Genomic DNA, 27,499 nt, shown 5'->3' with positions numbered 1-27,499 from the left:
GTAAGCAGGTGTCAGCTGATATGACCCACTGGATTTTGAAACCAAGTTGTCTGCCACAAGACTGTGTTAGCCTCTGAGCTAAACCTGAGGAGGCATTAGTTTGGGGGTCTTCAGGTCTCAGGTAAGCTTACTCACCATGTAAGCGTTACATATGCTAGGGGCTCATAACCCCAGTACTCAGGCCAAAACTAGTGTAGATCAGGGTAAACAGTTTACGCCCCTTTTTTTTATTTTGCTCAAGCATTTACACACCTATGCCGAAAAATGCATTGAAAGTATAGGAAACTTTACTTTATTCACTGTGAATGGCGATCAGCGTTTACCCACCTATTTTTTACCACTACATCACTGGCCAAAACATATTGTAGCCTAATGTACTCCAGCCGTTGGGGAGTATATAAGTTCATGGGCTGTTTTCATTGTCTCCCCCCACCCCCCCCCTGACATGAAGGATCAGTCCAGTCTATTTATTAAGTGGAACTGGCAGGATTGGGGGGGGGGGAATGTTTTTCCAATATGGAGGGAAAACCATGGTGTAAGTGATACTGCTCTGGCCTGCATGGCTGGACCACCTGGGTAGGTCTTCTATAAAGGGGAAAACCTCTGAAACAATAAGCACAATAATCACCGTTGACTGTCACTGGCCTGGGCAGGACAGAGGAGAGAAGAGGATAGGGAGGTTTCAGAGGGTGTCAGGGGTTCACTTCCTGTTATCTGGAGCCTGTTTTGGTGCTGACTTCCTGTCTCTCTGCGTACAGGATCAGAGATACAGCCTGTAGGTTTCTATAGGGGAGGAATGTTATCACTCAGGTTCAAAAGGTTGTTATCTTTTTAGTCTTAGTTATTATCTGGACGATTTTTTGCGATGACATCAATGTGAATTCTTCAGTGGTTCACCCCAGGAGCACCACAGAAACAGTATTTATGTATTTGGTGTGTGTGTGTGTGTGCACGTACATGTTTTTATGTACCTTGGCATCTTTCACAGAGGTAGTTGTTTATATGAGTACCTCTCACTGGTGGATCACTCATGTGTATAGTAGGAGAGGAGTAGGTAGAGGGCCTCAGTGGCGCAGCGTGGCGCAGGTAGAGTGGCGCAGCGGTCTAAGGCACCGCAATGCTTGAGGCGTCACTACAGACCCTTATGTGCAGTATTAGAGGACTGGGTAGAAGTTGATCCTCATGTGCAGTATTAGAGAACTGGGTAGAAGTTGATCCTCATGTGCAGTATTAGAGGACTGGGTAGAAGTTGATCCTCATGTGCAGTATTAGAGAACTGGGTAGAAGTTGATCCTCATGTGCCGTATTAGAGAACTGGGTAGAAGTTGATCCTCATGTGCAGTATTAGAGAACTGGGTAGAAGTTGATCCTCATGTGCCGTATTAGAGAACTGGGTAGAAGTTGATCCTCATGTGCAGTATTAGAGAACTGGGTAGAAGTTGATCCTCATGTGCCGTATTAGAGGACTGGGTAGAAGTTGATCCTCATGTGCAGTATTAGAGGACTGGGTAGAAGTTGATCCTCATGTGCCGTATTAGAGGACTGGGTAGAAGTTGATCCTCATGTGCCGTATTAGAGAACTGGGTAGAAGTTGATCCTCATGTGCAGTATTAGAGAACTGGGTAGAAGTTGATCCTCATGTGCAGTATTAGAGAACTGGGTAGAAGTTGATCCTCATGTGCCGTATTAGAGGACTGGGTAGAAGTTGATCCTCATGTGCAGTATTAGAGAACTGGGTAGAAGTTGATCCTCATGTGCAGTATTAGAGAACTGGGTAGAAGTTGATCCTCATGTGCAGTATTAGAGAACTGGGTAGAAGTTGATCCTCATGTGCAGTATTAGAGAACTGGGTAGAAGTTGATCCTCATGTGCAGTATTAGAGAACTGGGTAGAAGTTGATCCTCATGTGCCGTATTAGAGGACTGGGTAGAAGTTGATCCTCATGTGCAGTATTAGAGAACTGGGTAGAAGTTGATCCTCATGTGCAGTATTAGAGGACTGGGTAGAAGTTGATCCTCATGTGCCGTATTAGAGGACTGGGTAGAAGTTGATCCTCATGTGCAGTATTAGAGAACTGGGTAGAAGTTGATCCTCATGTGCAGTATTAGAGGACTGGGTAGAAGTTGATCCTCATGTGCAGTATTAGAGAACTGGGTAGAAGTTGATCCTCATGTGCAGTATTAGAGAACTGGGTAGAAGTTGATCCTCATGTGCAGTATTAGAGGACTGGGTAGAAGTTGATCCTCATGTGCAGTATTAGAGAACTGGGTAGAAGTTGATCCTCATGTGCAGTATTAGAGGTCACAATGTAGAGGACATTTAAAAATATATATATATTTCACCTTTATTTAACCAGGTAGGCTAGTTGAGAACAAGTTCTCATTTACAATTGTGACCTGGCCAAGATAAATCAAAGCAGTTCGACACATACAACAACACAGAGTTACACATGGAATAAACAAACATACAGTCAATAATACAGTAGAAAAAGTCTACATACAGTGTGTGCAAATGAGGTAAGATAAGGGAGGTAAGGCAATAAATAGGCTGGGATACTGGGATGCAAAGGAGCAAGAAAAATAAATAAATACAGTATGGGGATGAGGGAGTTGGATGGGCTATTTACAGATGGGCTATGTACAGGTGCAGTGATCTGTGAGCTGCTCTGACATCTGGTGCTTAAAGCTAGTGAGGGAGATATGAGTCTCCAGATTCAGTGATTTTTGCAGTTCGTTCCAGTCACTGGCATCAGAGAACTGGAAGGAAAGGCGGCCAAACGAGGAATTGGCTTTGGGGGTGACCAGTGAGATATACAGTGGGGAGAACAAGTATTTGATACACTGCCGATTTTGCAGGTTTTCCTACTTACAAAGCATGTAGAGGTCTGTAATTTTTATCATAGGTACACTTCAACTATGAGAGACGGAATCTAAAACAAAAATCCAGAAAATCACATTGTATGATTTTTAAGTAATTAATTTGCATTTTATTGCAAGACATAAGTATTTGATCACCTTCCAACCAGTAAGAATTCCGGCTCTCACAGACCTGTTAGTTTTTCTTTAAGAAGCCCTCCTGTTCTCCACTCATTACCTGTATTAACTGCACCTGTTTGAACTCGTTACCTGTATAAAAGACACCTGTCCACACACTCAATCAAACAGACTCCAACCTCTCCACAATGGCCAAGACCAGAGAGCTGTGTAAGGACATCAGGGATAAAATTGTAGACCTGCACAAGGCTGGGATGGGCTACAGGACAATAGGCAAGCAGCTTGGTGAGAAGGCAACAACTGTTGGCGCAATTATTAGAAAATGGAAGAAGTTCAAGATGACGGTCAATCATCCTCGGTCTGGGGCTCCATGCAAGATCTCACCTCGTGGGGCATCAATGATCATGAGGAAGGTGAGGGATCAGCCCAGAACTACACGGCAGGAACTGGTCAATGACCTGAAGAGAGCTGGGACCACAGTCTCAAAGAAAACCATTAGTAACACACTACGCCGTCATGGATTAAAATCCTGCAGCGCACGCAAGGTCCCGCTGCTCAAGCCAGGGCATGTCCAGGCCCGTCTGAAGTTTGCCAATGACCATCTGGATGATCCAGAGGAAGAATGGGAGAAGGTCATGTGGTCTGATGAGACAAAAATTGAGCTTTTTGGTCTAAACTCCACTCGACGTGTTTGGAGGAAGAAGAAGGATGAGTACAACCCCAAGAACACGATCCCAACCGTGAAGCATGGAGGTGGAAACATCATTCTTTGGGGATGCTTTTCTGCAAAGGGGACAGGACGACTGCACCGTATTGAGGGGAGGATGGATGGGGCCATGTATTGCGAGATCTTGGCCAACAACCTCCTTCCCTCAGTAAGAGCATTGAAGATGGGTCGTGGCTGGGTCTTCCAGCATGACAACGACCCGAAACACACAGCCAGGGAAACTAAGGAGTGGCTCCGTAAGAAGCATCTCAAGGTTCTGGAGTGGCCTAGCCAGTCTCCAGACCTGAACCCAATAGAAAATCTTTGGAGGGCGCTGAAAGTCCGTATTGCCCAGCGACAGCCCCGAAACCTGAAGGATCTGGAGAAGGTCTGTATGGAGGAGTGGGACAAAATCCCTGCTGCAGTGTGTGCAAACCTGGTCAAGAACTCCAGGAAACGTATGATCTCTGTAATTGCAAACAAAGGTTTCTGTACCAAATATTAAGTTCTGCTTTTCTGATGTATCAAATACTTATGTCATGCAATAAAATGCAAATTAATTACTTAAAAATCATACAATGTGATTTTCTGGATTTTTGTTTTAGATTCCGTGTCTCACAGTTGAAGTGTACCTATGATAAATATTACAGACCTCTACATGCTTTGTAAGTAGGAAAACCTGCAAAATCGGCAGTGTATCAAATACTTGTTCTCCCCACTGTACCTGCTGGAGCGCGTGCTACGGGTGGGTGCTGCTATGGTGACCAGTGAGCTGACATAAGGCGGGGCTTTACCTAGCAAAGACTTGTAGATGACCTGGAGCCAGTGTGTTTGGCGACGAATATGAAGTGAGGGCCAGCCAACGAGAGCATAGAGGTCGCAGTGGTGGGTAGTATATGGGGCTTTGGTGACAAAATGAATGGCACTGTGATAGACTGCATCCAATTTGTTGAGTAGAGTGTTGGAGGCTATTTTGTAAATGACATATCGCCGAAGTCGAGGATCGGTAGGATAGTCAGTTTTACGAGGGTATGTTTGGCAGCATGAGTGAAGGATGCTTTGTTGCGAAATAGGAAGCCGATTCTAGATGTAATTTTGGATTGGAGATGCTTAATGTGAATCTGGAAGGAGAGTTATAGTCTAGCCAGACACCTAGGTATTTGTAGTTGTCCACATATTCTAAGTCAGAACCGTCCAGAGAGTGATGCTTTGGTGTAGTGTAACATGGATGGGACAGGTGGGTGTGTGTGCGTGTGTCAGACACTAGAATGAGAGCAGTAGAGGTATTCGCCCGAGGGTGTGACTGTAACACTATTCTCTTTGTCTCCAGGTGAAAACCCTGTCACATCTAAGTTACCCCCGAAACCAGCCAGACAATACCTACACATGTCCACATCTTTCACTTTCTCACCTTCTCTTTCTCACCTTCTCTTTCTCTCCTCAGTTCCACTTTTCTTTCTACCTCCCTCCTCATCTTTCTACATCTTTACACCCCCCCCCCCCCCCTTCTTAATGTGTTTAGCTGTGAGCGGGAAGGGTTGCTGGGATCAGAGGTGATATCACTTGATACTCTAGGAAAGCTGAGATTATTAGCCAGTGTACTCCCCCATACCTCTGCAGACAATGGAGTGCTTACTGTTGATTGGAACAGAGTATAAGGTTTTCCTGGGAGAACACACACGCACAGTCCCATGTCCGACCTGAGGGCCGTTGGTGTAAAGCATCCAGCCAGGTTTCCAGCTAGCAGGAAGTCCATAGTGTTCTGTACTGGGGAGATCAGTGGGAGAGTTGGTTACCCTCAGGCCAGTTTGTTTGGATTAAACTGCTGTCACCCCCTGGTCAGGACACAACCCCTCCAGAACAATATTAATCTACCCTGACTCCCTGTAGGGAAAACAGGCCTTCACAGAGGGTTTGGACTTTCCTTTCCCCATTCCATTCTGCGTTCATGTAAAGGGCTAAGGTGGGGCTAGAAATGGTTAAGTATAATGGGAACAGTGTTAAGGCCTACAGAGCCTGTTGGTCAGTGGGAAATGGGGTTTTAAGACCTTACCGAAAAGCAGTGTTTTGGTTGTCAGTGTCTGGGTGTTGAATAGTTTCCTGATCTCTCCTGGTCTTTGTGAGAGCTGCTGTATACTGTGGAGGATGTTATCTGGGTTTGTTTGGTTGCTTTTCTCCACTTCTTTAGTGTGTGTGTGTTTTCGTGCATGTGTCTGTGTGTGTGTGTGTGTGTGTGTGTGTGTGTGTGTGTGTGTGTGTGTGTGTGTGTGTGTGTGTGTGTGTGTGTGTGTGTGTGTCCTATAATCCTCTCCAATGAAAATCAGTATCACCTTTATTCACCAAGTATATTTACACATACTCAGAATTTTATGTAACCCTCTCACAAGGCTTGAATTTGACTCTCACGATATTACCTTACTTAGAATATCTGAACAGCATGGGATATTAGGTGAGAAGGACATCTCCAATAAGAATCCCTATTGTAAACTCGCTAGGGTGATGACAACTAGAGGATTCACTTCAGATAGAATGATTATGGATTTTTGTTATTATATAAGGATATGCTTTCCCATGCATTAAATGAAACAGTAAATGACTCCACCAATGCAGCAGACATAAGGTTCAAGATGTATATTATCACATTTTCAATGTACCAAATCAAAAGAAATGAAAATTATTAACCCCAATGATTTTTTACAACCCATATCCAAATTACTTGCAAACTTGCTTAAACCCATTGGCGGGCATTGGAGCTATAAAAAAAAAGTGACGACACACATAAAGTCTTGAAGCACCCCATCGTTGTGGTTCACTACTCGTAGATATTTCCTCAGCGCCGTGCAGGTGTCCACACAAGATCCCTAGCAAGCACAGCTATCAATGCAGACAGTACTCCTTAGCAGCAACAGATATAACCATGGATACGTGAACTCGTTAATCTTCCACAAGCAATTCTCTCCAGGTCTCGCACAATGCTAGGCTAACCTCAAGCTGTCAAATACCTCCACGATGCGGCGGTAACTTCAGTCTCTACTAAGTCTTTCTTAGCAAAAATAATAACTCTTATAAAATCAAATCAGTATTTCCCTTCAAAACTCGGTAGATATGGGTTTTGTTTTATTTTTATCGTCTTCTTTTATTATTTTTCTTCACCAACTCTGATAATGTCTCTCCATCTCTCTTTCAACGTCTCTTTTCCCAGGCCTCCAGTTAACCAGGTCAACTCTCCCATTGGCCACAGCTTAACAAAGCTACCTTATTGGTCAAAACTTAAACTTAAAAGTAAACCAACCTATTCACTTGCACATTAAATAAATATTTCTTCAAAATAGATACATTAACGACATTACAAATCAGGAGCAATTCGATCACCTTTTAAATCTAATACCAATTAATTATAACAAATAAACTCTATACTTGGTTTTAGCAAGGGTATTACATTTACTTGGTGATATGTTGCTGCTAGTTATAGGCAACATGTAGAGACAGAATACAGACAGAGGAGTTTAAACAAAGTTTACATACATTATAAACAACTAGGTAGAGTGAGCATAGAGCTATAAGAGAATGAGCAGATATACAATATACAGTGGGTATACGGTTGATATACAGCGGGTATATGGTTGATATACAGTGGATTTACAGTATCAGTATGAATATCTAAATGCAGAGAGATGAACAAAGTGCAATGCAAGTTGAGTGCAGTTATTTTGTGTACAGTTCAGAGAAGGCTTGATGCGGTGTGCAGCATAGAGTGCATAGTCCTTTAGTCTCTGTGGGCCAGATGGCTGGTTGGTGAGGACCACAGCCCGGGGGAAGAAACTTTTCAGGTAGCGGGAGGTTTTGGTCATGAGTGAATTTCTGGAGTTGGGGACCGGGTGGGAGGGGTCGGCGATGATCTTTCCTGCACGCTTCCTTGCCCTGGAGTTGTGCAGGACCTCGATGGAAGGAAGATGGCAGGTGATTACCCTTTCTGCAGACCATTGCACTTTACCCTTGCAGCAGGCAGACTCAGACCCAAACCAGACTATGATAGAGGAGGTGAGGATGGACTCAACGATTGATGCGTAAAACCAGATCAGGATTGACTGGGAGATGTTGAGTTTTTTCACCTGCTACAAGTAGTCCATCTGCTGGTGTGCCTCCTTGGTGACCTATGTGATGTTGTCCTCCAACTTGAGGTTGTGGGAGATGATGGTCCACAGGAATTTGAAGGATTCAGCCGTGCTAACAGTTGAGCCATTAATCTCCAGGGGGAGAGATAGTGGGAGGAGTCTTCTGAAGTCAACCACCATCTCCATGGTTTTGTCTGTGTTGAGTTCCAGGTTATTGCGACTGCACCAGGCCACCAGCCGGTCGACCTCTCCACGGTACATTGACTCATCGTCGTCGGTGATGAGACAGACCAGAGTGGTGTCATCTGCAAACTTGAGTAGTTTGTCAGATGCGATGCTGGAGGTGCAGTCATTGGTGTAGAGTGAGTGAGTAGAGGTGAGAGCATGCATCCTTGCAGCTGAGGGATAAAGAGTCTGAAAGGTGTTTTCCCAGCTTCATGTGTTGCATCCTGTTGGTCAGGAAGTCAGGGATCCACTGACAGATGGAGCTGGACACGTTCAGCTGGGAGAGTTTGTCTTGTAGCAGTTCTGGGATGATGGTATTGAACACAGAGCGAAAGTCCACAAACAATATTTATTTAGGTTATCAAGGTGGCGACGTAGTGTAAGTAAGCCCGTGTTTACAGCGTCGCCCCCCTCCATCGAGACAGTATCCCTGCACATTGTAAATATGGTACTGGAACTGACCCTGTATATAGTGTACTTTATCATGCTCTTATTTCTAGATCTTGTGTGTTTTTGTTCTACCTTGTTATTTTTAATATTACATTGTTATTGATTACTGCATTGTTGGGGTTAGAGCTTGCAGGAAAAGCATTTCACTGTACTTATGCATGTGACATTAAAACTTGAAACTTGCTGGTTGGCCACACACTTTGACAATGCCAGACTCTGATATGTCAGATGGTTTTTGTTTTCCAACAGACTCTTAACCTCCGAGGCGCTGGGCTCGACAGGCTGGCAGTGTTACTGTCAATATAAGAAGACACACACACACCCGGACCACCCTCCAAGTCTCTTTCCTGTACTAGGCTTGAGTATTGAGGCCCGGCACTTTTACCCTCATACAATTCAAACACATATACACACGAGGAAGGAAAGAGGGGGAGGATGAGAAAAGGAAAGGTGTTGAGACCTCTGTGACGGGTGGATCCCACCGCTGCCCGTCAGCTGAGAAAACACCTGGGAGAGTTGAGCTCCCCATCGCTTTCTCTCCCTCTTTCCTCCTCTCTTTCCTCTGTTTCCCACGGTCTGAAGCAGTACAGAGACTCCGTCACCTTCAACACAGCACTGTGTTTACGACACCTCAGACCTTAGTACATTAACAGATACACCCATGACACTGTATCTGCTCCTAATAGTGCTTGACAGTCATTACACTCAGCCCAGGACACCTAACTATCTTTGGTGCTAATGGAGTTGCCGACTGCTGAAGTTGAAGTATTGCTTTTGCCTGTTTATTGTGAGTGCAGTAGTTTTAAATTCCAACAGGAATGAGAGGCCTATTAGGTCTGCTGAAGACAAGGAACCTAAGAGGTGCTGAATGGATGGACAGATGGATAGATGGATGGTTTATTTTTCAGGGGAAGTTTGTTTTGTCCTTCCGATGGCTTTTCAAGGCTGCCGTTATGTAATGCTGGAATGTCTACTAGTGAAGGAATCATTCAGGTAGTCCTAAGCTTTATTACAGACGTCTTCTACATAAGCTCCTCTCGCTGTCCCTTCTTCATGACTGAAAGACCTTTCCAGATATTTACTGTTCTAGGCCTTTTTCTATCAGTGTTGCACTCTGGGGGATTTGGACTGAAATCCTCATCCATGAAATCATGAAATAAGATCCCTGCAGACTGGGCTGTAGGTTATATGATACATTAAACTCAGTGGACACGCCTATCCCCAGAGCAGGGTTTCCATTAGCTGGTAATAGCCGGCTTTTGGCCGTAAAAAAAAAAAAAAAGAAGTGAGAAATATAATTAGCACCGCCCAATTGACCGAGAGAAGAAAATAAATCCCATGTGAAATAATGTTTTTTGGCCTATTCATTGATGAAAATACCAGTTGATGGGAATACATTTAACTGGTCATGCTTATCGGTCTATGGGATCATTCGCATAATTGAGTGGAATTAAATTGGCGTATGTGTATATTTGTTATGTAGCTTATCTTATTTATCACACGCGCACAGCATACAGATACAAAGCCTTTGAGCAGGAAATATGTCAGACAGCACTTTTATAAGCCCAATCATTGCGCAACAATTCTAAATGAAATAAAAAATATTTTTTTGCCATGATTAAAAAGAGCTACTATTTTTATTTCTCAACTGGTAATTGAAGGATGCTTCCCATTCACTATTCAAATGCATAGGCAACAGAAGGAGTGCCTCCAGCTTTGCAATGAGCTGGAGGCAGTGTGCGTTGTGAAAACATAGCCACTTAATTGTTTGAAACCTGAAAGTTTTAGAAAATATTGAGGCATGTTTTACCTTGCTTTAAAATAGTCTACGCAAAATCCTACCATATCTGTGGAAGCAATTTTTCTATTATTTCATATGCCATTGAAACCAGTAGCCTATTTCTCTCATGTTCTATTGGTTTTCAACTTTATTTCATTGTCTGCTAGCCAAATGCACAGTCGCACATAGCATATTGCCTTGTGTGCATTGCTGCGCAAATAATGTTAAAAAATAATCGTTTTGTAATATTTTAAGCTTAACGTTCTGATCTATCGCTTTTTGACATCTTTTTTATGTATTCCAGGTCTACTGGTTGTATGAATTTGGGATCTAGAGTAGATTGACATAGGCTCATAGGCGGCGCCTCCATAAGGCTACGGGAAGCTAAGCTTTCCCTAAGTAAATTGAATTAAATTGACAAAATGATATACCCTAATTAGCCTGCTCCTGTCTATACAGAAATAAATACAACCATTTAAAATAGGCTACTAAAGCATGATTTGGCCACAGAGGATCATTAGCTTTTAATTTGTTTTAAATCGCATTGCCTGCGGTCGGCAAATACCAAATAGAGGATTGTTAAGTTACGACTGTCAGTGAAAAGTAGAGAGGCCCAGCCAGGAATATCCCAATATTTAAAAATAAATTGTGGGAAAACATTGTTTGAAAAGCAAATGGCTTTGACAATGAAAAGACTCTAATCTGTCTTTTAGTTATCATTCTCAGCTTAATTGAGCGAACAATAGTAGGCATATAGCCTATCTTATTGGCGCCAGCGGAGAGCATTGGCCATATCTCCGGTGAGTGCGCACTGCACATATTCACCATTTATTATTGTTGGGTCAGTGCTACTTAAAAGTTTGTTTTTGGACAGTAATTTCCTCCTCCCGTTTAGATGGACGTCACATTATATTGGTGTCTCCACTTCTCATAGGCCTATTATATGGACAAAGTAGTTTTTATTGATATTTTTGTCAGTATCAGCAGAGTAGGCTACCCTGTAATTTTTCGTATTAAAAAAGATTCTGCTGTCTCCAGTCATATAAAGTGTAGTAGAAATGCATGAAATGTGTTTTTCCAACCAAAGAAAGAAGAAACCTATCTGATATAGCCCATAGTCCAGGCCTCTATCCATGCATTGAACAGTCTTTTTGGCGAATAGGGATTGAGTTATATTATTAGCCTAAATATGACTATCCAATCTACTCACATTAGGAATAGTAGACTATCTTACATAAGTCTGAAAATGTGATGATGCATGGAATGCTTTATTATTAAGATGCATTTTTATGGTGAAAATTAGCTTCCCCAAACTTGAAACTGACACGCCGCCTATGCATAGGCTAGAGATATTGCTTTTTGTTACTCATCTTGTTGGCTGAGGAAAAGTACATATGGACAGTTAGTGCGCGGTAAGGACACACGTCGTTGCATCCTCGACTTGCATGTTCTGTTAAAATGAATTACCATAATCTAAATGGGATTTCTGTCATTCTGAGCACCGTAACCCTTATCAGGTTATACACTAAATGCATATGGGTCCGCAAATTTCTCAAATGTCCGGTAAATTAAAAAGCTGCTGGTCAAATGTCCGGCGCCACATTTTCATAACGGAAACCCTGCCCCAGAGCATCTTTAACGTGTGTGTGTGTGTGTGTGTGTGTGTGTGTGTGTGTGTGTGTGTGTGTGTGTGTGTGTGTGTGTGTGTGTGTGTGTGTGTGTGTGTGTGCATATGCATGCACATCTTTACCATATTACTCCTCCATCTGTGTGTAGACTCAGATATGCAGGCGTGGCCTTGGAATGGCCAGATGGCTATTTGCTCTCTCCCAAGAGTATGATCCAAGTGTGTGTGCATGTATGTGTGTGTGTGTTTAATCGTCGAGGTCTGGTTGCATGTAGAAGATGCCAGTGGATCCATTTATCATTGTACAGTATATTTGGCTACTTTGGGCCCCAATAGTCCTCAACTGCTAACATACAGTACTGTATACTACCCTGTATACTATCCTGTATAGGCTGCTTCTATTGGAGATATCAACACTCAGTCCAGACCTCAGTGTTGTGGCCCCCCAGGACTACCAGTGTAATAGAATAGTCTGAGTAGAGTGGGTTGTCATTAGTATTACTTTTCCTGACTGGAAACTACATAGACTCCATATCAGAGTCTTTCCATCTTCTTTCCATCTGCCCATCTTTCCAGATTATTTCCGTGTGTCTGTCCATCAGTTTCCACTGGGATTTTATGGGGGGGACTCTGGATAACCTCATTACGCTGGCTGGAGATACACATGCATGCACATACACTCACACACACGCACATACTCACACACACTCGCACATATACACACACACACACACAGGCACTACACTGATCTAAAACACATGTGGACGGGTATAAACTGCATGGAGTCATATGTGAAGCACGTCTGGAGATCTGGCGTGTCGGGGGGTCCAAGGAGAGGGTTGGGAAATCCTGGTCTACATTGACTGCTTCCTTTCTTTGTCTCACTATATTGCTATATAGTTATTCCAGGGCGCAAAGTCAGCAAACTGCATTGATCTGGTCAGCATGTTGTCTAGCAACCTGTTTTCTCTTTTTTCTTCATCTTTCCTAAGAGCTCATCCCTTCTCTCCTGGTCTGCTTAGATCTATGTGATACTATTGATTGGTCTGTGTCAGGAAAGACAAATGACCAGCCCTCTGTGGCCTTGTGGCCTTGTGTGTGTGTGTGCGTGCGTGCGTGCGTGCGTGCGTGCGTGCGTGCGTGCGTGCGTGTGTGACGTGCGCGCGTGGCGTGCGCGCGTGGCGTGCGCGCGTGCGATGGACATTTTAGAATGAGCTCTTTTCTGCTGAGATCAGCAATAAAAGCAGATCGTCATAAGTGTGCTACTTTAGACAGACCATGCTGCATGGCCTTTAAAACAGACCTTTCACCTTTCTAACACACACACAGTAGATAGAGGTCTGTAGTATTTATAGAGGCAGGGTAAAAGAGGAGTCTATATTGGGCTGGAGATGAAAGCAGATGGATTATAGTAGCAGACATTGTGAACTGTTCTGTGGCTCTGCTATCTCAAGTGGATCAATGCATGGTTTCCCTAACACCCTTCTCTGCTCCACTCTGAAAGAAGCTCTTATCTATCGTTTTTTTTCATGTGTTGGTGAAAAACAATCTCCAGAAGCTTCAGGTGGATCAGAAGAAACCTAACCTGACCTAACCCCAACCTTAGGAAGGACGCCCCTATTAAACTGGCCAATAGGAAAGGCTTTGGTCGTGTGTGTGGGTTCTCATATGGATCTAATTTCTTCCACTGTGACAGAAAACAGAGCAGCTTTCACTTTAATGTCCACCCATTGGAACATTAGGCTGGCTGAATGGGGACTCCCATCACCAATACACAAAACTTTGTCAGTCCATCCACCCTTCAGTCCGGACACCCGTCTGCCTGTGAGTCAGTCAGTCCGGGCTGTCATTCAGTCTGTTTCTCTGGCCGAGTTATGTTACTGGAGGCCATAAGATGATGTAACCTGGGATTGTCCAGGGCCGTATACTTCTTATTAGCGGCAGCAGCTTGGCTAGCATTCTGTGCATGTGTACGAGAGAGAGAGAGCAGGCAGGACACGCACGCACGCACGCACGCACGCACGCACGCACGCACGCACGCGCGCACGCGCGCACGCGCACACACACACACACACACACACACACACACACACACACACACACACACACACACACACACACACACACACACACACACACACACACACACACACACACACCACAGAGGGTGGCCCTGTGCAGCTGGCTGCAGGATTTGTTATTTTAACCCAGATTCTGGGCTGAGCTATGGTCACCATGTGCACCCTCTCAGGGGTGTGGCCTCGTCATCTGTCTGGCAAATCACTGCCGGCTGTGAGTCCAGGGGGAGGGGTTAGGGGAAGAGCTACAGACTGGGGTCTCAGTGAGAGTTAGTTAGCGGTTGGGTGTGTGGAGTCCAGTGGTAGAACCACCAAGACATACAGCAGAGCTGCACTGAAGGAGGAGAATATGGCAAACAGGTTGGATCATATTGTTTCTCTTCTTCTCTTTGGTTTTGCATTAGTTGTGCTACTCTTTCATGACAGAATATAACAATATGACTTGTTGTAAGGTTTACATTGATTAATTTAGCAAGTGAGAGTGCTCAATGCTCACATTTACCTCATAGTGTTTAGAAGACAGTTTCAAGTATTACTTTCCCTGATTGGAAATATTTCCCAGGCCTAACAAAGGGGGTGACTAACGCTAGAGGATGTAAATATTATGTTCCTCATATTAATCATAATGTAACTCCAGTGTTGAGCAGGTTACACAGTAGCCCTGGGAAATTATGGCACTCTCACTGTGGAAATGTTGAGCACTACAATCATTTGTCACACAGCACTGACACAACTACAATTGTTAAGAGTCATATTATACTTAATACCGGACGACAAGGCTGTGTGTGTGTTTACTGATCTTGTGTTTACTCTTCATTATCCTGACTGATGACTCAGTCATACACTAAGTTGTTTTCCAGTTGGTCTGTGGAAGTAGGCCATGGGAATGTTATTGTGTTATATGTTCATGCTTTATGTGTTTGAAGAGGCAACATGTGAAGAGTTTCATTCCAAAACGCTATATATGCATTTTCAGAAATGTGCTTTTATTGTTTTAACAAATTATGAAAGAGATTGGTGTATTTTTTCACTATCTAATCGTGACATGGGGTTGTTCAACGACAGACATGTACAGTATTTGTTTAACATCTATCACTTGATGGTTTCATTTCAGGGAGAAAAATAATCATGTTTTTTTGCTAAATGCTGCAGTATATCCACCTCACTCTCAGAGAAATAAGTAGTACTGCTAGGTTTTACACAGTGAAATGTAACAAATAACTAAATTTTTTAATGAAGAAATGTACAAGTGATACATTTGTGACATCGATATTATAATTTTTGTATGATAATTCAATATAGTAATATGAGATCTGTACGTAAAACATTTACTTTTTACATTTGACTCATTTAGCAGATGCTCTTATCCAGAGCGACTTACGGTAAGTGCATTCATCTTAAAATACCTAGGTAAAACAACCACATATTACAGTCAGATGTACAGGATATGAACATTCCATTCCAGCTAAACAATGGATGTATAGCATTTCACAAAAAAAAAAACATTTTCATTCACAGCTAAAATCTATGAATATAAAATCTGAGAACAGTAATATTTTACACACACACATGAAGGTACCAATAAGCAATAATTTCTGATGATATAGCGTTTTGGAATTGAACTCTGCATATGTTTCTGAAGTTGCTTTGCAATAAATAGGATAGCAACTGAAAGTAGTTTTCAGGACAGGTTTCAAAAGTAAAGACTTTGAAAGTTAGTTAGGGGAACGTCTAGAAACGTCCATACTTTTGTTCCCCTGCCTGCCCTGAGTGGATGGACGAATGACTTTATTTGGTTCTTCTTAATGAAAACCTGATGTGTAGATCTAACTGTACAGTATAGGCATTCCTCCATAGCCTCAATGTATATGGGTGTTTGACCTACAGTTGCCCCCAGTGAGTGAGAGAGAGAGGAAGAGAGAGATTGAGAGACCACCATGTACCACCCGCCACTAACCACCTCGTCTCCGACGTTTACCGTAGCCGTTGTATTTCCATAGATGTATTTCCATATTTCCTGTCAATGTTAGTGTGCTGAGGGACCTGCTGTTGAGACTGCATATCACTGTGTGACTCAGACATATTTGTGTACTTTGTAGTGCAGATGAAGTGTAGCAAAGTGTTTGTGAACTAATGGGGGTGGTAATGTGTACACACACTCGCACACAGACACACCCTAGGGTTTTTAAGTCTATGGTCACTGGTTCACTCTTATTAGTGTGTGTGTGGGTGTGTGTGTGTGTGTGTAATAGACATCATAAATCCAGTCATAGCCTAACACGTTTATGGTCTGGTTTGCTGTGCTTCACAGAGTGCTGGGAAAGTTCTGCTCATGGTAACAAACCACTTGAAGCTCTGCCTGTTTAGTGGTCTGTCTGGTCTATCTCTAGGGGGAATATTGAAGTAGGCCATGTCCTAATATTACCTCAGAACAAAGTATACACAATCTTATCATACACTAGCAAATTTATTGACTGTAAGCTAGTTTTACCTTAGTTACAGATACTCCCCTTGACCAGTCTCTCTCTCTCTCTCCCCCCCCCCCCCCCCCCCACCCTGCAATCAGGCACCCCTGCCTGTTGGGGTCAAAGGCCAAGTGGCCTAAACTTCAAAGTGGTCAGTTGACCCGGCTCTGTGTTCCTTCCTCCAGCTGCTTTAGATTGTTTCAGCTTTCTAAGTGTTTTCGAACAACGTGTGTGTGTCAATGAGGAATTAGTCTCTGCAACTGACCAAAAAGTGTCCCAGTGCGTGACTGAGCCAGAGCCTTTCCTCTAGTGGTGTTTGAACTGGAGTCTGTGAAATATCACTGGTGTCAGAAAACATCTACAAGGATCTACAGAACATCATGGGTGGGTGGGAGTCCCAAAGTTGAAGAAGTTACTTGAAAGGTTGTTCTGCATCAAGACAGTGACTGAGCCATACGCTTGGCTGTTCTTCAATTGACATCTGTGTGTGTGTAATTAGTTAATACAGATATTTGTGTTTCATAAAAGTTATTCTGATCCTATCCTACACCACAGGGATGGCTGTCTGCGCCTGTTTTTATGACCTCACTCGACTTGGACACACACCACACAATACACAAACACACATTCACACACACACTCGCTAGCCGCCCACAGATCTGGGTCATTCTGTCTGTCTGGTGGAAGGATAGAGAGGGAAAAGAGAGGGAAAGAGGGAAAGAGAGGAGAGGGGAAAGAGGGGGAAAGAGAGGGAAAGAGAGGAGAGGGGAAAGAGAGGAGAGGGGAAAGAGGGGAGGAGAGGGAAAGAGGGAAAGAGAGGAGAGGGGAAAGAGGGGGAAAGAGAGGGAAAGAGAGGAGAGGGGAAAGAGAGGGCAGGGGAAAGAGAGGAGAGGTTGAAAGAGAGGGAGAGAGAGGAGAGTGGAAAGAGAGGGAAACGAGGAGAGGGGAAAGAGAGGAGAGGGGAAAGAGAGGGAGAGAGAGGAGAGGGGAAAGAGAGGGAGAGAGAGGAGAGGGGAAAGAGAGAGGGAGAGAGGAGAGTGGAAAGAGAGGGGAAAGAGAGGGAAAGAGGAGAGGGGAAAGAGAGGGAAAGAGAGGAGAGGGGAAAGAGAGGGAAACGAGGAGAGGAAAAGAAATGAGGGAGGAAAGCTAGGGTTTGTTGATATTTCAACAGGATAACAGAGGTCAAGGTTTCAGTAATGCTGTCACTGTATCATCTCCCTATCACACACACATAATTCATTAAACACACACATACACACACACTGATCCCTACTAGAAGGGAGTGTGACCTCATAGCACAGTCGACTTTAACTATTATCCCTCTCCATGGTGACCGGGTGCCAAGTGACAGGAACGACCCCCAGGAGGTTCAGATCTTTGGCGGCACAGGTCACCACTGGCCCCCTACTCTGCTCCAGGCTGCTCCAGGCGCTCCTCACTCCTCGCCCAGCTCCCCAGACTGGAAGACTGGCCCCATGTCCCTCTAGCCTAGACTTTCCCATACCACCCCTCCCTCCCAACCAGACTCCACACACTGTCCAGGCTTAGGGATTCCCATGAGCTGGGAAGGGAGGGAGAATAGAAGAAAGGGAGGGTGGTGGTTCAGAGAATAAATGGAAAAATGGTGTGTGTGTGCCCATCTCTCCAGTCACAATGATCCACAATACCAGACACAGTTTTACTATTCACCGCTGTGCTCATGAGTCTGAACTCATGACTGGAAATGTTAGATGGAAAACGCAACACTAGTTAAAGTGAGCCTGCTGAGAAGATGGAACCTGTGTTTCAGCACACTCAGGACTGTGTTTCAGCACACTCAGGACTGTGTTTCAGCACACTCGGGACTGTGTTTCAGCACACTCGGGACTGTGTTTCAGCACACTCGGGGCTGTGTTTCAGCACACTCGGGACTGTGTTTCAGCACACTCGGGACTGTGTTTCAGCACACTCGGGACTGTGTTTCAGCACACTCGGGACTGTGTTTCAGCACACTCGGGACTGTGTTTCAGCACACTCAGGACTGTGTTTCAGCACACTGAGGACTGTGTTTCAGCACACTGAGGACTGTGTTTCAGCACACTGAGGACTGTGTTTCAGCACACTCGGGACTGTGTTTCAGCACACTGAGGACTGTGTTTCAGCACACTCAGGACTGTGTTTCAGCATACTCAGGACTGTGTTTCAGCACACTCAGGACTGTGTTTCAGCACACTCAGGACTGTGTTTCAGCACACTGAGGACTGTGTTTCAGCACACTGAGGACTGTGTTTCAGCACACTGAGGACTGTGTTTCAGCACACTCAGGACTGTGTTTCAGCACACTGAGGACTGTGTTTCAGCAAACAGAGGACTGTGTTTCAGCACACTGAGGACTGTGTTTCAGCACACTGAGGACTGTGTTTCAGCACACTGAGGACTGTGTTTCAGCACACTGAGGACTGTGTTTCAGCACACTCAGGACTGTGTTTCAGCACACTGAGGACTGTGTTTCCGACTCCAAGATACAGGATCCAGATAGATAATTTTAATACAGAAGGTTTTTACGTCCCTCTAGGTATGTGTGATAGAAAGAGCGAGATAGGGAGATGGAGAGAGAGAGAAAGAGAGAGATGGCGAGAGGGATAGAGAGAGGGAGGGAATGGTAGAAACATTCCTGTAGACCCAGATACTTCATTCAGATCTAGAGGCCCACTGAGAGACCTCAGCCTGACCTGAGAATGAAGTCATCAACAAGTGACTGCCTAGTCGATGATCTCATCAGCTGTCGCCTGGTTATGCTGTTTAATACAGCTTGTGGTTTAAAACCTAGCAGCTTTTACATTGCAGTAATTTACTGCTGCATTAATGTTCTGTAGCAAGAGCTCCTTGCCTTGCTATGTTTTATTACATTAATGCCGTGGTTCACATGGACTGTTAAGCTGCCTTATGGTAGAGCGTCTTTGTGCCAAGTTATCAATTAAATTAAATGTGTTTTCAGGTAAACTGAGGGTTAGATAAAGAAGACAAATGTTTGTGAAAGGCCTTTTGAAGTAAAGCCCTTGGGATTGGGTATATGATTTCCTCCTGTAGCTAAAATCTTTTATGAACGATGTTCTTGCCATGGGTTATCTCTCCGAGCCCTGACATTTTACAGTATTTATTGTTTATTAGTTTAGAAGGCCATGTTGTGAAACCAAGCCCTGAGGGTCAGCTTTCTCTATTGTCTAGAGATAGTGTGTGGGGTAGCCGAGTTGTGAAATGATGTCATGGGTGGTTATCCCACAGCCTTCTAGAGATAGTGATGATGGTGAATGGTGTGTTGTTAGATGGAGACAGTCAGACCATCAGTAGGTTATCTATTCAACTCTCCAGCAAGCGTCAGTGAGAGTCAGTGAGATGACAGTGTTGTTGTGAGATGGACGTGGTTACCTCTCCCCCAGTACTGATGGTGTTAATGACATGTTCATGTCACTGCGGTTATCTATCTTTAGGAGGTATGTGACAGTAGTGTTCGTGAAATAGCTGTGATGTGATGGTGACACTGGGGTTCTGTGAGTTCTGTAGTGGTGGTGTTTATGAAATGGCCGTGTCAGCAGGGTTATCTCAGCCTGGCTGACCCTAGGTCAGTTATGTGTTAGCTCTGTGGTGGTTGGACAGCCAGGCTGCTATCAGCCCTACATCAGTGGCGTGGGCTGTTTCATCTGAGATTGTTTGTTTTTCCCTCTGTCTGTGTCTGTTTGTCAAAGGATCCCTCATTCCCTCTTTCCACATCTCTCTCCTCTCTTCCCTTCAACTCTCCTTCTCCCCTCCACATCTCACCCAGCTTCCCCTGGGACTGACACTACACAGACACCAGTGTGGACCCAGAGTAACTCCTCACACACAGATGCATGCACGCTCCTACACACACACAAACACACACACACACAGTACACACACACCCCTGGGAAGGGGAAAGGGGAGGAGCTGACCCTGTCAGTCAGGGAGCTCTGCAGGGGAAACCAAAACAGAGAGCAGAGCAGAGGAGTCAGGCTCCTCCAGGCTGGCTGACCAGGCCTGCCCTTTCTCTCTCTCTCTCTCCCTCCTCCTCCATCCTCCTCTCTTCCTCTCCAGGCCTGGCTTTATGTAAACATGACAAGAGGTTGTTGGTTCATTTTAGACAAACCCTCCCTCTGTCTGCAGCCCTGTTGTCATAAGGCTCTCCCTGTCTATACGTTTCATCCACCATTACTCCCATTCACCATGGCTGTGCTATGCCACTTACTGTTAGTGTATGGTTGGTTATTTTAAACTGCTGTGTTGGTCAATGACCAAGTTTCTTTGCTGATTACAGTTAAATGTTGCCTGAGTTGGGAGGGGGGAAACACTGCTTCTGAAACGTTTGATTCCAACACTGCTAATCCGTCTTTCGGATGAGACGTTAAACGGGTGTCCTGACTCTCTGTGGTCACTAAAGATCCCATGGCACTTATCATAAGAGTAGGGGTGTTAACCCCGGTGTCCTGGCTAAATTACCAATCTGGCCATCACACCATCATGGCCACCTAATCATCCCCAGCTTCCAATTGGATCATTCATCCCCCCTCCTCTCCCCTGTAACTATTCCCTAGGTCATTGCTGTAAATGAGAATGTGTTCTCAGTCAACTTACCAGGTAAAATAAGAGTTAAATAAAAATAAATACATCATGTAACTGAGCGTTCTACCATGGTCTGCCCTTTCAACTGCCATAAATAATGATCACACACTCACTTTCTGTTCCCTTCTCCGCCCTCCCTCCTCTCTTTCTCCCCCTCCCCTCTGTCTCAAGGTGTGTAGTTGGTGAGAAGCCAGCTGGCTGGCCTTGGAGACACTCCTTCACTACGATGTAGAGTCCAGAAGAGAGAGAACGAGAGAACGTGTGAAAAACAGACACTCCGCCTGGAAGAGAAACTGAAAGCGGGTGAGTAAGACATCGCAGGAAGGATCGGAAAGAAAGATAGGGAGACAAACCAGAAAGAAGGAAGAGGAACAACACCAGGGGGAGATAAGAGCGCGAGAGAGAGAGAGAGAGAGAGAGAGAGACTTTCAATCATTGACCTCAGACCCTGCCTCCAAACCAACCTCTCCCTCCCTCCTTCTCCTCCCTCCTTTCCCTGCACTGGAACTGTTTACCCTCTCTCACACCTCCGTCACAACAGGACCCCATCCTTCACTCTCTCCCTTCACCCTTTCCCCTCTTCCTGAAGACCCTAAGGACTTGAACCTTCACCTTTGACCCCACCTGTGTAACCACTGGGCGGGAAAAGACATCACCAAAAAGACATCACCAGGAACACTTCAGAACCACTTCAAACATCATCATCACCATGTGCCACGTGATCGTGACCTGTCGCTCCATGCTGTGGACTCTACTCAGTATCGTGGTTGCCTTCGGAGAGCTCATCGCCTTCATGAGCACCGATTGGCTGGTGGGCTTCCCCCGGACACCGGACGCCGTCTTCGGCCCTCATGGTGCCACAGCGGCTGGCGAGGCCTACCGGCCCACCCTGGGCATCTACGGCCGCTGCATCAAGCTGCCCCACTTGCGGCGTGGTGTGCTGTGTGGGCCGTACGCCGTGCACTTTGGGGAGATCGCCAGCGGGTTCTGGCAGGCAGCGTCCATCTTCCTGGCGGCGGGGATCCTGCTACTGTGTGCCGTGGCCTTCATCTCTGTCTTCACCATGTGCTTCCAGAGCATCATGAAGAAGAGCATCTTCAACGTGTGTGGACTGCTGCAGGCCATCGCAGGTGAGACTGAGAGAGGGATACACGCACATGTAGACACACATTTCACACACACACACACACACACACACACACACACACACACACACACACACACACACACACACACACACACACACACACACACACACACACACACACACACACACACACACACACACACACACACACACACACACACACACACACACACACACACACACACACACACACACACACACACACACGTATACACAGCAGAGTTGCACACTTACTTTCACATTGAGTTATTGACATGTAGGTACAGGGCTGACTTTAACTCACGCAGGAAATCCACAGACCCTCTTGTTGTAGTGTTGCTGCTTGCAGTATTGTATTGCCTGTTGATTGGTTGTAGTTTTGTCTGGGCTGTTCAGTAGTTAGATACAGTTGACTGACTGTTAAACCCCTGGAATGGAGAGAGAGAGGGGCTTGTAGAGGGATGTGTTCTATCTGAACAGCCAACATTCAACCCCATCCAGCTAACCTTTAGTGCTGCTGCCCACCTCTTCAGAGTTTAAACATTCACTAACTAGAGCAATCAGACCCCACTGACCACAAACGAACACATGCACGTGTACACACACACACACACATACATACACACAATACATACACACACACATACATACATACACACAGGCCCCCGAGAGTGCATTAACTCTTACTCCCAGCGTCCTCTCTGTGTTTTTGAGGTGACCATTAACCCTATTGGTCAAGGGTCAGGGAACCACGGCAGCCTTGTACCTCCCTCTGAGGTCGTTGCCATCAGCAACAAGGGCCCAAATATTTGTCCTCTTGGGTCAGCTGGGAATGATGTCATGTGACCTGTGTGGTGTGTCCGCATGCGTGTGTATCTGTGTATGACTCTCAAGCCGCTTTGACCTGCTGTGGTGAATTATGGGAGGGAGGAGGCAGTCATTGGAGAGAGTGAAGTTATTCCACCTGGATCTCTCAGAGCTTTCATCCTCTCTTCTCTCCTCTCCTGTACTAGTTCCTTAGACTCTATCAGGAGTAGGTCACAAACGAGCCCTACAGACACTGATCTACTGTAAGATTAGTGTGATGCCTTTTCAAATTAGTCGTTAAAGTTAGAATCTAGTGATTGCTACACTGGTGGACAGTTACCACAATGTAAAGCACATTCAGACCTAGTGAAAGTGTCAAATACTGTCCATTGCTATTGTGTTGTTATTGAACGTAGTCAGAGGACGTCCACAACTGGACTGATTAGAAGAGCAGAACTGCTCGTTAAGGGTCTGTGGGTCGCCGGGAGGAAGGGGATGAGAATAAGGAAGAGGAAAGGGGCCGAGGGGAAACCAGAAATAGCAGGGGGATGTTTCTTTAATGCACTCAGCCTAGGGTTGAATGGCGGGAACCAGGTTACTGAGATTTACCACCCAAAACCACTCCCTTTTCTCGGGATATATAACTGCGAGAAACCAGTAAATTAAAATAAACTATGAACAGCATGGCGTGAAATGGAAGTGTTAAATTATATGTGATGTCTAATCTGGCTTCTCAACTGCCTCTGCATGATGAATATTCAATGCTCAGGCTGGGTACAGACAGCCCATCTCAGTATGGAGTGCAGTTCACAATGCATGTAGACCTATCATCTTATCATGGTAACTTTTTGTCTTATGACAGATAGGGCAGCATAGTCTATGCTACAGTAATATAAAGACTGAATGCACGTCTAATCTCCATCTGGCTTTCGGAGGACACCTTACTTTTTTATTGTAAAGATGTTTTTTTTAATTGCAGCAGCAGAGTTTTAAAACAGCCTATCACTTGAATATTATTGCTTTCAATCAGAGCACGTGCGAACACGCTCTTGCAGTCTTTCTCTCTCTCCATCAACTCCATTCAAGTTGCCTCCAAAATAGATAATCCTGTTCTAGATTGATATATAGATTTTCTAGCCTACCTCTTTCAGGTAATATATTTATTGCAGTATTAGCCGTATAATTAGCTAATTAGTGATGGATTAGGCATAATTTCTAACTTATAGCCTTTGTCTCTTGCGCACTACGCACGCACCTGTGCTCCGCTGGCCTCTCTCCTTAAAAAACACTCTTAGCTCTTGGAGTCCCATGCAGGAAAAGCTGGACTACAATAGCTTGCTGGACATCATTTTTTATACCAATAGACTATTCAAAGAGGGACGCAAGCTCTTGTTTGATGAATGTTAAATACAGCAGCCAATAGAACTCATGGGTAGTTTGAAAGAAGAGCGAACGCTCGCGCGGCGGTAGGCTATAGCAGTAATTTATTCAGACCCATAACCATTCAATCTTCGTGAAAAGAAGAGAAAGCCTTCGGCATCTAGTTCTAGTACTATTCAAGGTGTCATTAGAATGATGAAGATAAGGACAATGAAACGTATTTCATTTAACTGTTGAAAGCGAGGAAGTAATGAAGCAACAATAGAGAGAGAAAGAGGAGGTAGGCTACTAATATTAGGGGAAATATTATTAAAAGTATTTATGCGTCAGCCTACGAATAACACAAATAGGCCCTATTATATTTCAAAATTAAAATCAAATTCACTAGCCTGTAATTGTAACTTTGTTGGCCGCATGTGCTGCACCAGAATCGCATGTTCTCTCCCTGCTTTATTGTGGTTTGAATGATGTGCTTAATTCAGTCAATATAATCCAGTAGTCTATAATACAATACAGTACAGTAATACAGTTCACACTAAAAAAGATTAGCCTACTTGAGCTAGTTTCATTCATTTACCCAAGAGAGCATATAGCTAGCTACATCTATAGGCTTTTATGTTTTTCTGTCAGGCGTAATGTGCAGTAGCCTATATCATGTATGTATTGGATAGCACAATCATTTGTTCTTTTTTGGGCTTGACCTCATTAAATGTCTTTAATGTGGGGCTCATAAGATGTATATAATGTATTGCTCATCAGGATCAAGTAGCATCATGATTGAATTGTCGATCAAAGCTCTAATCAAATCCAGACAGGCTTATTTATATGCTTTATAATGCTGTTGAATGACACTTCCGGTTTTTGGTTACCTGGTAGAAAAGGGATTTATTCTCAGAATGGAACATTTGTAAAATACCGGGAAAATATTCAACTCTACCTTAACCCTCAGCCCCTTGTCATGAACCGTCTCCCTGGCTACAGAAAGGGATAAAGAACAAAACACACTGCAGAGACACCACACCAAGCAGTGGTCAGTGTTGATGTGTCTCTGGTACTTTTTTCTGTTGGTGTTTTTCCTCCACATGTGTCCTAGATGAGAGGGATGGAAAAGTCTGTAGTTTCTCCGCCAGGCAGAGTTCTAAGATATCCCTATATCACTTTATCATCTCTCTCCACCTCTCTCTCTCTCCCTCTCTTCCTTTCTCCTTTCTGCCAGTTTGATTTTCCTCCAATCAACATTTCCACTAAGTGTGCTGACCGACCGTAATGTTCCCGTAATGTGACCGTAACTGGGATCAGGTGGCAGATGTTTTGGGAAATACTTTACCTCAGAGGGAGAGATTGTGTTTCTGTAGCCAGCGGTGGTCACGTCATCTCACTGGAGTCATCAGAGTGGTCCTGATTCTATTAAACACATTTATACACACTGATGTCATATTGGGAAGGCTTTATCTCTAATAGAAATCAATTGGATATGCAATATAACTAGCCAAGTGTTTAAGGCCAGACCGAGGCAGTTTTTTTTTCAGAAACACAGTTAGAGACGACAAGACTAAGAAACAGCAGGTAGTTAAACTGTCTTCAGGTCTACAGCTGGGAGTGTCATAATATCCTTTTATTGTGGCCATAAACTCTACCTCCCAGCTCCAACCAACCAGCCAGCCAGCCAACCAGACGACGAGCCAAATTCAGCCATGATGAGTTATAGGACTGTCACACAGATGGCTTTTGACCTGGGCGCTAGCTGTGGGTTGATGGCAGATGGGAATGTGACAGTGATCCAGTAAACAGATGCAATAATGATACAGCGTGACTATGACTGTTACAGGTCTGATTGACAGATGATCATGACTGTATTGGAACAGTCTGATCATGATGAATAGTCTAGGTCTGGATGTTACTATTGTTGAGCAAACAGAGAGAGCAGAAGTACAGTACAGGGTCGGGACGGGTGTGACTGGAAATTCATCTGATTACCAAAGCAAAGGTCTGAGATGTTGGTCAATCACAACCAGTGTTGACAATAGAGGTATGTGGGTGAGAGATATAGCGAGAGATGGCGAGAGAGTTTACAACCGTAGTGTGGGTGTATAAGAATTAAAGGCATAGAAAGAGAGAATCAGTGAGTAATGAAAGAGTGAGAGAGAGTCGGGTAAAAGGAAGTGCGGTGTAGATAAGGCTGATAGATATGAATGGAAAGTCCAGTCCATGGTCACGGTGCATATTACTGTAATCCTGAATCAAGCTTGTAGGACTTCCTACCAACAGAACAGTACCAGAACAAAATGACTGTGTGGAAGGAATCAGGATAATATAGGTCCCTATATTCCCTGTTCATCTATTACACTATAGTCCTCCGAGGACAGTGGAGCTAAACAGAGAGGAACACTACAGTTTTACACTACAGTCCTCCGAGGACAGTGGAGCTAAACAGAGAGGAACACTACAGTTTTACACTACAGTCCTCCGAGGACAGTGGAGCTAAACAGAGAGGAACACTACAGTTTTACACTATAGTCCTCCGAGGACAGTGGAGCTAAACAGAGAGGAACATTACAGTTTTACACTACAGTCCTCCGAGGACAGTGGAGCTAAACAGAGAGGAACACTACAGTTTTACACTATAGTCCTCCGAGGACAGTGGAGCTAAACAGAGAGGAACACTACAGTATTACACTACAGTCCTCTGTGGGACAGTGGAGCTAAACAGAGAGGAACATTACAGTTTTACACTACAGTCCTCCGAGGACAGTGGAGCTAAACAGAGAGGAACACGACAGTTTTACACTATAGTCCTCTGTGGGACAGTGGAGCTAAACAGAGAGGATCATTACAGTTTTACACTATAGTGCTCCGTGGGACAGTGGAGCTAAACAGAGAGGAACATTACAGTTTTACACTACAGTCCTCCGAGGACCGTGGAGCTAAACAGAGAGGAACACTACAGTTTTACACTACAGTCCTCTGTGGGACAGTGGAGCTAAACAGAGAGGAACATTACAGTTTTACACTACAGTCCTCCGAGGACAGTGGAGCTAAACAGAGAGGAACACTACAGTTTTACACTACAGTCCTCCGAGGACAGTGGAGCTAAACAGAGAGGAACACTACAGTTTTACACTATAGTCCT

The 27,499-nt window shown here is 44.5% G+C and overlaps 1 protein-coding gene across 5 annotated transcripts in view; it reads left to right on the top strand.

Moving 5' to 3' along the window:
- LOC139544115 (LHFPL tetraspan subfamily member 2a protein-like) overlaps positions 1-27,499 on the top strand; it is a 91,526-nt gene that overhangs the window by 51,402 nt on the left and 12,625 nt on the right. For 4 of the 5 annotated variants that reach the window (XM_071350887.1, XM_071350885.1, XM_071350886.1 and 1 more), the window contains one exon: positions 21,228-22,186. In XM_071350887.1, the coding sequence (XP_071206988.1) occupies positions 21,766-22,186 (421 nt within the window). In that variant the 5' untranslated portion in view covers positions 21,228-21,765. Of the gene's footprint in view, positions 1-14,237; positions 14,335-21,227; positions 22,187-27,499 lie in introns of those variants that run through there. The other variant, XM_071350883.1, reaches the window with a different exon arrangement.

This window comes from Salvelinus alpinus, chromosome 18 (assembly GCF_045679555.1).
Source record: "Salvelinus alpinus chromosome 18, SLU_Salpinus.1, whole genome shotgun sequence".
In the NCBI taxonomy this organism is placed as follows: Eukaryota; Metazoa; Chordata; class Actinopteri; order Salmoniformes; family Salmonidae; genus Salvelinus; species Salvelinus alpinus.
The sequence above is the reverse complement of the archived record's forward strand: the minus strand, read 5'-3'. Positions and strand labels throughout refer to the sequence as shown.